General features: G+C 45.3%; 1 protein-coding gene across 1 annotated transcript in view; it reads right to left on the bottom strand.

Moving 5' to 3' along the window:
- The window catches only part of efna2a (ephrin-A2a), a 95,543-nt gene extending 79,559 nt beyond the window's left edge, over positions 1-15,984 (bottom strand). Inside the window, exon 1 of the mRNA XM_053844295.1 lies at positions 15,326-15,984. Coding sequence (XP_053700270.1) covers positions 15,326-15,468 — 143 coding nt within the window. The 5' untranslated portion in view covers positions 15,469-15,984. The remainder of the gene's footprint in view (positions 1-15,325) is intronic.
- Positions 15,985-16,443: the final 459 nt, after the last annotated feature.

Raw genomic sequence — 16,443 nt, 5'->3', positions numbered from 1 at the left:
TGCAAAGCCTCAAGTTTGTGGCGGTTTCGTCGCTCGCTCGTAACAAGATGGAGCTTGTGTGAAAGAGAAAATAGAGACGTGAGGTAAGTTTCAACAGCAAAGCTCCATAAATAAATGATGGCAGCATGAATATTTCCTCTTGACTGGAATATTGATGAGTGGAGAGTTTGTCATGTTACGAAACACAACGCAGCGATGCGAACGGAATGGAGCGGAGGCTGGTGTTTCAAGCTCATTGTGTGTGATCAGATTGGGTTATTTTAGTGGGTGGCGATGTTGACACGCCTGAATTTAAAGCTTTTGCAGGACACATCAAAATGACTGGGGCCAGCAGCTGCAGAACACCAACGCATTCTCAGCTTTTCCTAGTTGCGTGACTGAGATGTTTCCTGAAAGTCTTGAAAACAGCACTGCCATGGTGCAGTCACATTGCATGTCCAGTGGCCTTGGACTTTCAGCAAAACCATCTTTCCTGCCAGATTAGAATTCAGAGAAAATTGGAATGTAATATTCCAGTGAAAAGACGACCGCCCTCCATCCAGTCTCTGTTTAATGTGCGCTGCTGTAGATGCTCAGTAAACACACTGATTATGCTGCAACTGTGATCCACTCCTCTGCCTTCACAACCCTGGAGAAGTCATCTTGAGACACAACAATAACAGATAAACAAAAATATAACCTCCTCTATGGAGGTAGAGCAGATCTCCATGCCATGAGTTCAAAAAAATAAACAGAAAGGCAATTTATTCTCTTTATTTTTCATGTTTATTGCCACCACAAAGCCACGGCGGAACAGTGTCTTTGTGGAAGCACACATTTAAAAGACATTGCAGCTCTAATATTACCCTGAAAGTCATATTTTAAATTCACTCCTGGTGTATTTGCTGAGTGTGAACTCTATGTAAATTGATTGCACTTCAGGCAGTTGACTGCATTATAATATTCATTAATCTTCAATTGTAACCCCGCGCAGCAGGGTCACCCATTCATATTTTGGCAGGGCGGCGCACCCTGGGACGAGCTCCAAATCTATCGGAGGTTAAACTGTATCGACAAAAAAAGGCCCGCGCTGGTATGGATAACACACAGCTGGAAAACCTCACGGGCCCAGTGAGGTCGCAGGTAGGTTCAGAAGCAAATCACCAACTTCAATAGAGATTACAGTCATGCTGCGGGGCACTCATGAAAGCAAATAAAAATAAGAGGGGAAGCAAAATAATGCAAGTGGAATTAAGAGTATGTCAAAGTTTACAATAAAATAAACTTTTACGAAGCACTAAAATCACTTTTAAGATGATTGAACATCATTTTATGCAGATCACTATCGATGTGAATGATATGGAAGCCCATTTCCGCCAGGTTAAAAAAAAAAAAAAAAAAAAATCGGAGAAAACCAAGAAAAAAAAAATTGGTTTTGCTGAGTTTTTTTTTTTTTTTTACCTGGCGGAAATGGGCTTCCATACATTCTTGCAATGTGGGAGAAAAAAAACCACACAAATAAAATAACCAAGAAAAAAAAATCACCAAGCAAAAAAAAAAAAAAAAGCTTTTTTTTCTTGGTGATTTTTTTTTTGCTTGGCTTTGCTGAGTTTTTTTTTTTTTTTTTTTACCTGGCGGAAATGGGCTTCCATACATTCTTGCAATGTGGGAGAAAAAAAAAAACACACAAATAAAATAACCAAGAAAAAAAAATCACCAAGCAAAAAAAAAAAAAAAGATTTTTTTTCTTGGTGATTTTTTTTTTGCTTGGCTTTGGTGAGTTTTTTTTTTTTTTTTTTACCTGGCGGAAATGGGCTTCCATACATTCTTGCAATGTGGGAGAAAAAAAAACCACACAAATAAAATAACCAAGGAAAAAAAATCACCAAGCAAAAAAATCATTTTTTTTTTTGCTTGGTTTTCTCAGAGTTTTTTTTTTTTTACCTGGCGGAAATGGGCTTCCATAGAATGAAGTAAAACTTCCAATTCAAGTGTTTTGAAAAGCACAGCATGAGTGGTAGAGAGTGTAGAGTATGTCACAGGCACGTCCACCAGGGGACAAACTGCCACGCTTGATAAAATGATCAAATGAAAATAAAAACCTGACTGAGAAAATCACTCACATTTACACCCAATATTATTGTGTATTTTAGCATTTGAAATTTTAGTCCAACCGCAGAGGGCAGCAGCTATTCGGAACTCAACACCACACACAGACACTCATCCCGAAATGTAACCATCCGTTCCTCTTCTCACTATGATTTTTTTTTATTGCAATACGTTCATCCGTTTCTGAGCTTTTTTGCTAAGAGACTGAGCGATTTAGTGGAGGTGAAAAAAGCCGACTTCAATGAGCAGCAGAGGTGAAGGTTGTTAACCCCAGGGTCTCTCACAGTTGAAGCAGTTAGAGAGCAGCCAAATACCCCGCACTGGTGACGTCCTCACTGTACAGTCTGGGGATGACCCGGTTCAGATACACAAGACAGCAATAATGCCGTCCTCAGCAACACAGTCACTCATACATTCCGGCGCAGGTGAAGACGGAGAGCGTCTTCCGGCTCCACCAGAGGAAGTCAGCGAGTGTTTGAAGTGCGTGTGATCAAACGGGGCGCATGCAGCAGCAGCAGCAGCGAGCGCCACAGCCTGCACTCCGCAGTGCACCCACTGACACCGTGTCAGCTTTGTATATTTAACATCCGTCCCCGCTTCTGTTGACCCCTCCGTTTGAAAAGAAAAAGTTCTCCTCAGCATTGTCAACAAACACTCACTGAAAACATGGCTGAGAGCTGTTTTAAGAAAGAAGTCGATTTGATGCAACTCCAGTTTCATGACACGTCAGTTTCATAACCTAATAAAAGTTCCTCAGAGCCATTTCCACGTTCGGAACGCCGCCTCTCCTGATGTGCGTACTGTGCAAGTATATTATCAGCAGCTTCTCCTCCTTCCTCCGCGCTTGTTTGGGGCCCCGTCACTTCAAAACAGATGCGTCTGGCGCGTACGTGTTAGCGCTACCTGATGGCTCGCGGTACATTAAGCGGCATAATCGTAAAAAGCCATGCTTTCTCTGGCTGTCGGCTGTCATCAGTGCAGCATGTGAGAGACGATGAACGGCTCACTCAGATTAGTGATGACCCACTGACATCGTGATGAGCGTCGCGGTAATGTACACATCACACAGCTGCTCCGGGGCAACAGAGAGGAACAGATTTCATTGTGATAAATGCTCTTTTTATGAGTTTAAAAAGGAAATATTTCACATTTCTTTACTCCTTCATCTTCCATGCTTCTTCCCTTGTGGGGGTCACATGGGGCAGCTAGTCAGGGCACCATGTGGGAGGGAGACCACACACACTCACACCGAGTTTAGAGTGCTCTGCATGTTTTTGGACTGTGGGAGGAAACTGGAGTGTACGGGGGGACATAGGCTGAACCTGCAACATTCTTGCAGTGAGGTGGTGCCACAACAATTACTGAATAATAATAAACATATCCTGTAATAGACTGTAGGTTTGCCTTGCTTTATGTCCTCCAGAGGCTGCCGTAGTTTGAGAGCACCATAAGATAATTTCTGGAATATATTTCTCAACATACTCTGTTTTATATTTTAAGGAAAAAATATTTAATGTTACAAGCCAAAGTTATTTTGTGGTAGTGTAACTACAGGTAGTTGCTTGATGCAATGCAACAGATGACCAGTTAAACTAGCTCCTGAATGATGAAATGCAACACAAACAACACAGCAAAAACTCTTTGGAAAAAGACGTCAGCTCGGGGGAATAGCGATGAACAGTATGGCGGAGTGGCAACAGTGATGTTTGAAAGAAAGAAATCAACAAGGGGAAACATTGTAAAGACGACAAAAATAAACAGTGAGAAGGAACTCAAAATAAAAGTGCAAAAACAACAAAATGGACAGACATTTTTTTAAATAAAGAGATGAACAAAATATGCCACAATTTGCTAAAGAATCTCTGACGGAAAAAAATACTAGAAAAATATTGATTTGAAACTATTAAAAATGGCGACCTGAGAGGTGAGACAAGAGGCAGAGACTAGAGGGAGGAGCGTGATCGGGGATGTGTTAAATGACCAGACCAGGAGGCTTTGGCTCACAGTTGCCCAGCGAGGATTTGAAACAAGTGGCAGTAAGAAACAAATCCGTGGAACTAAAGGCGTTACTGTCCTCGCAAAGCTGGGAGTTCACTTCCAAGATGGCCGCTTAAAGCGGTGCACCACGACCAGTGGGGAGGACCTCAACCTTCGGAAGAAAGCTGGATGAACGGAAACAGAACCCAGGAACCGGACGCTGCAGCGACCCACAAGTGAAAGCACGATATTTGGCTCCATCAATATTCCATCCCACTCCTTCCATAAAGGAGGTGAAGAAAGGTGGCGGCGAGCCCCCTTCAGTCAAAGTAATCACCGCTGAGAGGAGGTGGGAGTGATGGGAGGAGAAGTGGGGCGCCGTGGCTGAGGAACATTTGATTAGCCTCTTCAAACCAGAGCAGGAATACTTGCACGGGAGCACGTGACGGAGCGGCCGCGGAGTGAGACGCTCTCTCTTCTCGCTCTCTCTCTGGAGTTCAGGGCGACGTCTCGCTGAATGGCGCAATCTCATCAGCTCATTTTCCCTTTCTATTCCGAGCTGCCAAAACCCTAATAATGTTCTTTTCTCATTCTCCGTGGAAAGAGGGGGAATGTTAATGGAGTGGCTTGATCCTCCGACACCTCGACTGCAGTGGGCAGCGCCGACCAAGCATCGTTTTTGGCTCAATATTTAACAATCGGACAGTTTAAACGCTGGTATTTTTGGCCTGCTCCCTCGCCTGAGTCCATCATTAGGTTCCACCTTTTGGCAACGAAACTCATCCACTGAAGGTGATCCATCAAATACTACTGCAGGAGAGGAAAGTGTTTTTACACCGCAGAAAAGTCCGGAACGCTTCTTCACTTTCTGCTAGTTATTATGGTGATAATTGTGTTGTGCTTCTTTAGCATAGTTACTTTATTAGGGACCACATCTGATCCACATCACCATCATCATCCTCATCTTCATCAGCGCCATCTGCAGCGTCATAATAATCTCTGCTGAACTGAAGCAGCAGGTTTGAGAGTAACGTCTTCAGGGCGCTAGTGTGTGTGGTGCCATCAAAGAGAAACATTCATTTGTCTGCGGGTGAAACACGATACAGGTGACTATCCCAGGTCCTCGCCTCAGTCTGGAGATTAAAGATGCACTAGAACAGAACTAACCTTTAGAGAAGTAAAAAAGGTCTTTGAGTCTCCGAGGGAGAAGAGAAAAAAAGGGTTCAGAAGCCTGGAGTTACAGTGTGTTTTTATACACTTTAATTATAATTCTTTAAAAATGTTTTTTTTATATATCCAGCAGAATTTCTTCATAAAAAACACTTGACCTTTTGCTCCTGTAAACAGTATGAAGAGTGCACTTTTGATTTCAATGTTTTGAAGAAGGAAGTGAATCACTAAAACTAACACAACTGGGAGTCAGTGAGATTTTTTCTTGTCTATTTAACTACAGAATTTCAGTAGTTGAGATTGAGGGTGAATTGTACTGTAAAACAATGTGTTCAATATTCGCCTCCGTAAGCAAGTGTTCCAGTAGGATGATGTTTGACATGACAAGCCTCATTGTCTGGAAATGACAACACAATAGGCTTGGACTGACACCTAACTCTGCTGTTAAAGCAGAACACTTGTTTCAAGTACACTGTTCGTGGATTGAATTGACATTTTTTGTTTAGTGAATCATAGGTTTAACTGGTTAAATGTCACAGATTTATGAGGATCACTTCAGCACCTCACCAAACACCGCCTCCTCTACAACAGTGGCTCCTCTTTTGTGCAAGTTTTTGTACGACATCAATTCTTCTTCCACAGTCGCTATGTTGGTTTTGGAAATTGTTGCCGTTAAAAGACTTCAAACTTGACTCTGTGCCCCTCCTACCCCCGGTGGATAGCAATACCAATGGAAGCATGTGATCAGTGGCATTGAGGGCTGGTGAAGACAGCACAACACTTCTGAGTACACTGCCCCCAACTGGTCAGGTGAGAAATGACAAATGAGACACAAGTCAGACGGCTGAGGCGTGAAGTGGCACAGCGTGCACTAGCACCCCTGCAGCATCCAAAAAGAGGAGCATGAGCCCAGTGAACGTTACTGTGGTATAAACAAACCAAAACGACTGTTTCTGTGGGCAGTAAAAGTGCGGCTGTAAAAGTTTCTGGGCTCAGTCAGGTGGAAGAGGACATGCTTCTTCTACACTTTAAATGCCAACACTCTTCCTCAGCTCCACAGGGCACCTGTGCCGTCGGATGACGCAGCCATCTGAAGGTCAACGTTTTCCCTCGAATACCAGCTCTCCGGACCTCACCTGCCAGGACCACCCGACCATTAGCCTGGGTCCACTGCGAGTCAAACGCCCCCCACTCGTGCCACCGCATCGCTTGTGAAGAACAAAAAGTTTTTCTTTAAAACTTCAGGTCCTTCGCATTCAAGCTCCGAGTGTCCCTAATCCAGAAAGCAGATCTGTCTTTTGCATTTTGCCGGCTCGCTTGGACTCGTCCAACTGTTATATTATCAGTTTCCGTGTGAATGTGGGGAGCCATCGTCCTGTCAGAGCCTCAGACAGACAAATGATTCTATTGCTCGGCTTTAAAAAGTCAGCCCGGGGAGCCGAGGAAAAACGTTCCACGGCCCGACAAGGATGGAGCGGGAATGAGAATATCTGCCATCATTTCTATGTAATGAGTTCGGCATCTTTCGCATTGCTATCTTTCAAGCCCCCCCCCCCTTTTCATCATGACTTTGGGCCTTTCGCTTGCTTCTTAAAAAGCTCCAGCTCATTGGTTTTCTCCATCTCCAGACTCTGAAGACTCCCGGGATCACCTCAGGTTGTTTCAGCGCGCTTACATCACCATCATCTTCGGAGCTTCAGTTGTTATCAACAAAGCTTGTTAGCGGAAGGTTGCAAGAGGAGCAGCATCTTTTCCTGTCAACCTCCACCGCGGCGCCGACAATCAAACGCCTGTGTGGGAGTTAAATAAACATTTCATATCACATTACGGGCGCGGTGCCGTGCCGCTGACATACTAAATAGATCATTACAGTCCCGTGGGCTGATCCACAGATGATGCTATTATGCAGCCGCCATGAAAGGCCAGCAATCCTGGGTCTGGGTTCTAGGGCTGCAGGCCTGAATATTTTCATGGGAAACTTTCTTGAATATGTGAGGCGAGCCAGACAAATACGCCGCTTCATACCGGACTGCAATATTAAGAAGGGAGCAGGCTTCCACAGAGCTAACTCAAGAGGCTGCTGGTGTAGGTACATATCGTATTATGAGGGAAATAAATGTTCCGCATGTGGTTGAAAGCGCCTTGAAATCCATTATATCAATTTCCTCTGGCTCATTAAAACACTAAAAAAAAAGATAGTCATCATCCCGTGGCAGGTAGGACACATTTGGTAACCGGACACATTTGGTAACTACACCGGTTCCAGACCAACAGGGTCAGGCTTTTAGCTAGGAGGATGTCTGGGCGTCTGCAAAACATTAAAAAATGGACGGTATATGGGCTGGTATACGGCGGCATCTGACGGCCAAGCTACGGTCGAGAATCGGCTGTCCATTTTTCCATGTTTTGCCGACGGCCAGACGCCCTCTGCTATAAGCCTGATCGGGGTAGTGGACTTTTCAGTCCAATGATGACGCAGATGTCTTCCTCCCGCGTCACTGACAAATGTTTACCCAACTGCCGCATTTCTTGATGTTAAAAAATCATATTTAGGGCACAGAAGATGACATACCGCGGTGCGGATCATAGGCTCTCATCACGGTGGTCCATCCACTAAACCTATGCCCAGGGCGTGAAACTGCCTCAACTCTTACCGCAACCTTTTGGACAGACAGACAGAACGGGGCGCATTGCACATCCTTAATGGTCCTCCTTAACAGTCTACCTTAAAAGGCGGAGTCCAGCTCGACGGAAAGTGAAGGACATTTGCTGACAAACACAGCTGAAAACATTTGCATTTCACATTTGCACTCCAGCATAGGGGGCCCACTCAGAGGTAACTCTGAGAACCCTTTCTGCATTTGTCACCGTAATATCTGGGCTACAATGGGTTGACAAGCCACTTGTCACTGGAGTTCAGATTTTTTCAACTCGAGATTTTGATGCAACTTTGTCATTTAAGGTATCACGAGGGTTCCCCAGCCAAAAATGGCAGCCCATCCTCACTCCCGTGGAGTTATATATGGACTTAGGTGCCCGATACTGACACCAGAGGCAGCCTTTTGCGTTGCATGCATTAGCGTTTCAATGGGAAGAAGGTGCAGGAGGTGGTACTGGGGGGAAAGGAGTGGGGGCAATTGACATGTTATTACGTGAAGAGCCAATGGAGCGCCCTCCCGCTCCTCCTGGCGTCAGGATATGCCGCAGAGGCCGGAACAAATGTGTCAATATGTGACGCAGAAGGCTGCCTGTGGCGTCAGTATAGGACGAAAAAGTCCACTTCCCAACGACAATATATTTTTTATGCCATGGTAGTGAGAATAGGTTGATAAGGGTTAGACCGCCCCTAACTCCACTCGCAAACACTCATAAAGTGCAGGGTTCATGTCAGCGACCTCACACAAATACTCAAATAAATATATAGATAAATAATAAAAATGGAAAAAATAACTGCCTGTGCGTGTACTAAGAAAAACAAATTGTATCAGTATGGCATCGAATCAGACTTTAACATCTAAGATCATGTTTAGAGTCTTCAGTCAATCTTTCTTTCTGAAGTGAAAACCTCATGGGAAAACAGATCTATCACTTCACCGTTGTAAATCTGATTAAGTCGAACATGAAACGGCTGTTAAAGACTTGAAACATTCTTACACATTGACATCACAGGAGGAAAAGCAACATTAATGACTGCCGGCGTGAGGGTGAAAGTGTCCAGCTAACCCGCCTGCTGGCGCTTTAGCATCCATATGGAGAATAAAAGGTGTCTTCAACAGGAGATGCAACATCTGAGCTCAACAGTTGGAAGTTTTCTATGCTGAAAATATACATCTTTTAAGTCATTTATCTACCCAGGAACATTGGCTTTGCTTATTTGGGGAAAGCTGATACTGATACGAACAATTACTCAAATATTATCTGCCAATTTGAATCACAATATATCGTAACGTCACGCCTGTATCAAGGTATGTGTTGTATCACTAGGTACCAGTCAATACACAGCCCTAATAAAGACCATAATATTCCTGTTTTTATCATTCATAAAAGGCCTGTTCTTTGGATAAGATCATACTGACGCTTGGTTCAAGACAGACATGGATCATTTGCGCCACAGTGGAACTCGCAGGTTCCCAAATCCACTCGACAGAATATAACTGAATAAAGGTACTCCGCCATGATACTGACATCACCCGCCAGGGGTCTCAATGAGACGGCTGATGGGCGCATCAGTTTGAGGCTTTATCACTTTCATTCTCAGCCCTGAACAACTGGGAAGTTCAAACAAGTGAAGCCCCTTCCTGCTGCCGTCTGGATCAGCAGCGTTGGGTTACGCAACTGTGTCTCCTGCTGACAAGGTGGAACTGTAATGACTATATTAGAGGATCATTTTAGGTTGAGCCGCCGCCGCGCCGCTCCCCCCAAGTGAACCCTCCTGGTTGTGGCATTCAAAGCAGAAACACAGCAGCGCGGTCATGTAAGTCACCGACAGAGCAAGTAACCTGATGTAGTGCAGCCTTTTGTGTGTGTGTACTGAAGGAAGCGTCGCCCGAGGCTGTGTGGACGGTCAAAAAGGGGGGGATCAAGAGACGGAATACATGCTTACCGCATCCCAACGGGACGGTGGAGGAGGGAGGGGGAAGACGGGGGAGATGAGAGAGAGAGAAACGGTGAGGTGGAGTGGGCGGCGTGGAAGTTAACCCAAGGGCAGGTTTGGATCGGCCGAACTGTCAGCCACTGAGCGGGTGGCTCCGTGGAAATGGGATGCAAATGTGTGTGTGGTGGTGGAGGCGAGATGAGTGAGGGACGCCACGTCGCCCGGCGCCATGGGGGACACCATGAAAGGAGGGCGAGCGCGTGAGGGGGACGCAGCTCATTGAAAGGAAGTGGCTCTGTATCGGTGTCTCTCAAGACGATAGATTCTGTCCCGCAGAAGAGGAGCCTCCTCAGCCGCCAGAGCCGCTCACTGACATGGAGTTCCTCAAAGACGCAGGGATGAAGGCAGAAGAGAGGCATGAACAAAGAGGGCAGGAGAAAAGAAAGTCTTTTGAAGGATAAACCACGGGATTAGATAAGCCGCTCCTCCTGGACCGTGTGTGTGTGTGAGAGAGAGAGAGAGAAGCCCTTTTGCTCTGAGCACATTAGCAGCAAGACGGGGAAGCAAACCATCACCTGAGAACCTTTGTGGGTCTCTGTGTGTGTGTGTGTGTAAACCAACAAACATGTTTAATCTTTCATAAAAGACACCACAAGGTTAATTCAGGACAAAGTCAGGCTCCCTGCACCAATTCTCCTGTCAGACAGGAAACTTTTATAGAGACTCGAGCGCAGAGACCCTGAGAATAAACTGTTGCAACTACACTGAGCAGAGCAGCGCTTTACCAACAACATCCCCATGGATTTGTGTGCTTTATGTGTGTGAGACATCATCAATGTGTGTCAGCGTGTGTGTGGGTCATGTTGTGTGTGTGCCTTATGTTGTGTGTGTGCATCTCTTGAGTGTGTGTGCCTCTTGTGTGTGGGTCTCTAGTTGTGTATCTCTTGTGTGTGTGTGTCTTCTTGAGTGTTTGTCTCTTGTTGTGTATGTCTCTGGTTTATCTCTTGTTGTGTTTGTCTCTTGTTTAGTATATTTCTTGTTGTGTGCGTCTCTTGTTTGGTGTGTTTCCTGTTGTTTGTCTCTTGTGTGTGGCTTGAATGTGTCTCTTGTTGTGTGTGTCTGTTTAAATGTGTTACTCTTTAGTGTGTGTCTTCTTGAGTGTGTGTCTCTTGTGTGTGCTTCTTGTTGCGCCCATCTTGTGTGTGTTTATCTTGTTATGTGTGCCTCTTGTTGTGTGCGTCTTGACTGTTTCTTGTGTGTGTGTCTTGTTGTGTGTGTGTCTCTTGTGTGTGTGTGTGTGCATCTTGTTGTGTGTGACTCTTTGTTAACCGTGGCTTGTGGTGTGTATCTCCTGTGTGTGTACCTTCATGTCGTTTGTGTGCGCATCTCTTGTCGAGTGTATGTTTCTTGTCTCATGTTGTGTGTGTCCCTGCATGTGTGTGAGTGCCTCTTTCATGTGTGCGCATACGGTAAATGTGTGTCAGCTGTGTGTTTACCGCGGCGAGATAATAGAAAAATGGATTCAATGAGCAGCCTCTCCGCCCGTGTGCGATTGTGCAGCTGAATTTGTGACCTAAATCTTTCTGCCACTCGCATGTACCAGTGTGCGCTGCTTCTCCACTACAGTATTCGGAATCCATTTACGAGGGAGATCTCCAGATCCGTCCCACCATTGTTGTGTTAATGTGTATTGTGGTGCTTTGTTACTACACACCACACCAGGAGAGTGGCCAGCAGCGAGAGAGCTGCCGCCCTCGCTGACCGACAGGCTCCGTCGCTGGTGGGACTGGATTAAACCCATGCATTTTCCATCATGGAGCAAGACTCAGGAAGAAGATGGAGGGACCTGGATGAGAAGGTCTGCTTCATTTGTCATCTTGACACGGTCGCGTCAGTCTTTCCAGTCGACCCCCAGTGCCCACGTAAAGTTGAAAAAAGATCAGTTTGTTTGAAATACAAACCAGTTATTCTGAGTCCACAATATAAAGCCTATTAAAAATGTAGTTTTTGGCTGAAAATATAATGCATGAATGTAGGTGAACGGGTTCAATCTTCTGCTGAAGTGCATGTGGTGACCTTCATGGGCCGCTTGAGAGGCGGAGGTCCTCAGAGGAACACTGACCGCACATATAACAGGGTGACTGATGTGTGTGACCAACTGAAACACCAATGTCAAAGTGAAAAAGTGTGTTTGAGGTGTTGATCTGACGTGACAACATCTCGGACGAATCACCTGCCTCATGATTCCCTGTGACATCACACGATCATCTTGGTCAGCTGCCAGTAACTGCGATTCAGAGCGAAGCCACGTGACGTCAAACTGCAGGGAACAAGCTCTCAGAATGAAGTCAACAAGAAGAAAATAACTCATGAATGTTCCATCAGTTTCGACCTTAGCGCTGAGCTCCAAGGTCATTTTGCGTTTTCTCAGCAGAAAGAAATGACTCCATCCAGGTTTAAACGTCTGTGTCAAGCTGCGCTGCTTCACGGCTCTTGTTTTCCTCCTCGTCTTTTCCCACACACAGCTATGGTTGTGTGCAGATTCTTCTTTGAGAATTCAATCTCTTCAAAAATGAACCTGCTTTATAGGACTTCAAAATATGCATTTGAAGTGTCCATTTCACTCACAAGTGTGTGTCACAACAGTTCTGTTTCACCAACTGAAGCGTCACGTATCGGGCACCAACATTTCGTTCACCAGTTTATAAGACATCTATTTAAATTACTGCACTGTTCAACCGTGGTGTTCCTCAGGGGTCCAATATAGGACCAGTCAACTTTATACTACCTGCGCTGTCATAACAGAAATGATTCTTTGAAAATAAATAAATAAAAACAAATGAGAAAACAGCTCAGAGGAACATGCTGAAGTTGATATGTGTCCTAAAATAAAGTGACTCCACACATAAGACACACTAAAGCAGGAGAGAAAGAACGGAACATACCTGCTCTTGGTTTTTCCCTGCTACAAAATGTCACATGGTTTGTACAACTTCAATATCATAGTTTATAATCCCCACATCGGAGAATATCAAATTCATATTTAACTTTTAGATTTTACACTCAAATGTGAGCAATAAAACATCACAAACTACGTACGTGTAAAACTTTTTTGTTACTCAACTGAGGTGGCCCTCGGGGATCATACATTGGTCCAGTCCACTTTCCAGTTGCAGTCGTGTTTCAGTCCCATCAAAATGTGGAAACATCTCTGAGCATTGTGATGAACTTTGGTTTGAAATTGTGACCAATTGTCACTTCCTACAAAACAGCAACTGCTTTACACAACTTGGGAAAAAAAACCACCTACCAACCTCACATCAGAGAAATGTGAAGTTTCATTTATAACAGCAACATGAGCAACAGTCCATGCACGAATGTGTGCAGTAAAAATTCAGAGTTATCCAATGACACATCACAAATCATGTATCAGGGACGACACCTGCTCATTGCTCAACTGAGGTGTTCCTCAAGGATCAACTATCAAACACAAAGTGCCACCCTGAAGCAGCAGGGTCACTGTGGTGACATGTGAAATGAAATGTTGTGTCTAGACAAAGAAAACCCTTGAGTAATAGCGATACAGAATGTGTCCACAATCAGCACTTCAATATGACAACATATAGGAAGGACATGTGGGGTTCCACAAGGCTCCCCTGTGGGCCTCTCTTTGATTCCAACAATCTGATAACACACGTTGAATGTCGTGAAAACTTGCTGGACACAAAACTTCCTGCAGTGTGAAGCCGAGGGTCTCGCAGTCGAAGGCGACTGTGGCGCATTTAACATGTGACCGGCTTCCGCCTGGGTGGAAACAGCGCCACCTCCCTCCACCTATCGGCTCACACATAAACAGTGACGCTTGCAAATATGAGTGCGAGCGAGCGCACGAAAGACAAAAATAAAGGAGAGAGGATAGGAGGGCTAGAAAGGGAGAAAATGTTCCCCCTCGTCTGTTAAATATTTGAGGAGCCTTCTGTGGAGAAGCCATGCGAGCGGAGATGCTAGTTCAGTGCGTCGGGTTGATGCAGAGAGAGAGAGACAGTGCTGTTAGTTTGGACTAATTCAGCCATGAGCGAGCGAGAGGGAGCACTTTCACTGTTTATTTATCTACCTGGGAGAGAGGGGAGGCGAAGGAGAGGCAGCGAGCGGGGGGGAGGATGAGGGGGTGAGGGAGGGGGGGGGAGGACGTGGGCCAGGTTGTCACAAATCATTAGAGAGATGGACCCGGAGCTCTGTGTCCCATGTCAATGAGAGAGGTCTGGCTAAACGCTGTGTGGTTGTGTGGATCGGTGTTGTGTGTGTGTGTTGGCACATCAAGGTTCACGGCCTCATGTTGTTTGTTTGTGCTTTTTCACACACGTTCTGGAAATTGAGCGAGAAATAATGAGCCCTTCTGTTAGCTGTGCCATCCAATGGAAGTGTGTGCGAGTGTGTGTGTGTGTGCAATGATAATAAAGCAAATAAAGCTCTATACAGACATTATAAGTCAAAATCGAAGAGCCACATGATGAAACACATTAAATACATGGACTATAATAATATTTATAAAATCAGCAGTTTTCTTCACCTATACTTTAAAGTATGTATTTAAAAAAATAAAGATTTCACTGTTCAACCGCGGCGTTCCTCAGGGATCAACTATTGGCCCGGTCACTTTCTTCTCACTGTCATAACACAACCGACACCATAAGTAAAGTTCACATTTAAATATTTATCTCTTTTGCTGTCAATATTTGAAAAGCCCCAAGGCTCAGCGACCAAAGGGGAAAAGTGTGCGACGCAATATTTCACAATAGATTCAATACAAATATCTAAAACAAGGACTGAAAAGTCACAAGTCATCAGTGTTTTCAGCGTCATATTTACACTGATTTACCAACAAGGTGCAGCAGATTCCACCTGAATTCATGTTTGTATTGACAAAACTTCTCTCTTTTGCGTGTGATTACATTTTAATGTATTCATTTTTCACGTCCATTATCCCACAAAATCCACCCAAAAAAACGCATCTTTTGAATTTCTGAGTCTCTAAAACTGACGCCACATGTTCAACGTGGTGTTGTGTTCAAGATCCGCGCTCGGGTGACCTGAATTTCTGCGGTTACAAAACACAACATAAGACTCACAAACACCGATTCACCCAAACAAACAATATAAATCGACCAATCTGAGTACAATTTTTGTGCTTCGTTTCATCGTCTTCTCTGTAGAGCATTTCAGTTCACTCGCTCATTTTAATGTTGCGACACTTTATATAATGTTATTTATATAATGATTTCTTGCTATGGCGCAATTTAGCGCGTCATAAACACGAGATCATATTTCATCCTTTCTATATCTTTTTTTATGTACTATTTTACCGCCACGGGTTCGAGTCTCGTTCAGGTGTTTGTCTCGGGATTTTATTTTATTTTCGCCAGCAGCAAGAGCAGAAAAAAAAACTTCTCTCCGGGGCCACAAACACACACGCGCGCGCGCGCGCGAAGGTCTTACTTGGGGTTGGAGCTGTTCCAGTACACGGCGTGTCTGTCGAAGATGATCTTCTCCTCGGCCCAAACGGACACCCACGACAAGACGCTCAGCACCAGAATTTCCATCACACACTTGTGCCGGACCGGGTGCAGCATCGTAGACATCCAGAGAGCTCGATCTTCCTCTAGTTCGGTGTCGGACTCGGGCGGTTCGGATCCTCTCTAGTTGGCGAATCTCTGGCTCCGATCGAGGCTTTGTCTCAAGTCATGCTGGATCCGTGGAACTGGACTCTGATCTGGGGACATGGAGCTGTGGCAGGGGGGGGGGGGTCTAGGACGGCGGGATGCTGCGTCTCCTCTGGAAGCCTCCAAACTTTTCTCCCATTACGCGCAGAGAGCGGAGATGCGCCGCTTGGCTGAGACGCGCTTCTCCACCGGCTGCATCAGATTTCTTCCCAAGACGTTTGATTAGCGGCGATGGGAGGAAACAGGAGCGAGCGCTGCTGTGGACTCACATCTGCGCATGTTCCAACATTTCCAAGATTCAAGTCAGGAGCATCCTTGAGTCAACAGCAGGAGGGGTTATTCCAGTTCACGTCCAGGGTTGCGTCCGTCACCAGCCGAGGAGCCGCGAACACTCCTCAGGCTTGGAAGATCCGAGCACGCGCTCCACCACATCCAGCAGCCGCGGAGAAAGTGAAACTCCCTCCCCCTCCTCCGCACGCCCCTCTCCGTCCCTGTGAGGGAGGGGTCCAGCGCGCCGCGGCTCCCCCCCCTCCCCACCCCCAGAGACCCCCTGCTACCTGACGCACAACACACAACCTAAACTAAAACGTTGGAATGAAACGCTCGGACTCGGACTGCGTGTCAAAGTGACGCAATTGACCCAATTAAAAGGGCGGTTTGGATGGTGGGGGTCTTCCTCGCGTTGACCCCAATACTTCCAGACAACAGATCCACGCGCCAGCAGCGGATCGATGTTGTGTTGCATTACAAAACTAATGCATCACTCCAGAAATCAATAAAAAAAAAGTTGGAAAATTGCACGACTCCTAATTAAAAAATGTATGATAAAATAAAAACATTAAATAAAGACTCCAAAATAAAAAAATATATAAAGAATAAAATGAAATCATAAAA

Source organism: Synchiropus splendidus, chromosome 16 (assembly GCF_027744825.2).
Source record: "Synchiropus splendidus isolate RoL2022-P1 chromosome 16, RoL_Sspl_1.0, whole genome shotgun sequence".
NCBI classification, from domain to species: Eukaryota; Metazoa; Chordata; class Actinopteri; order Syngnathiformes; family Callionymidae; genus Synchiropus; species Synchiropus splendidus.
This window is presented reverse-complemented; position numbering and strand designations above follow the sequence as displayed.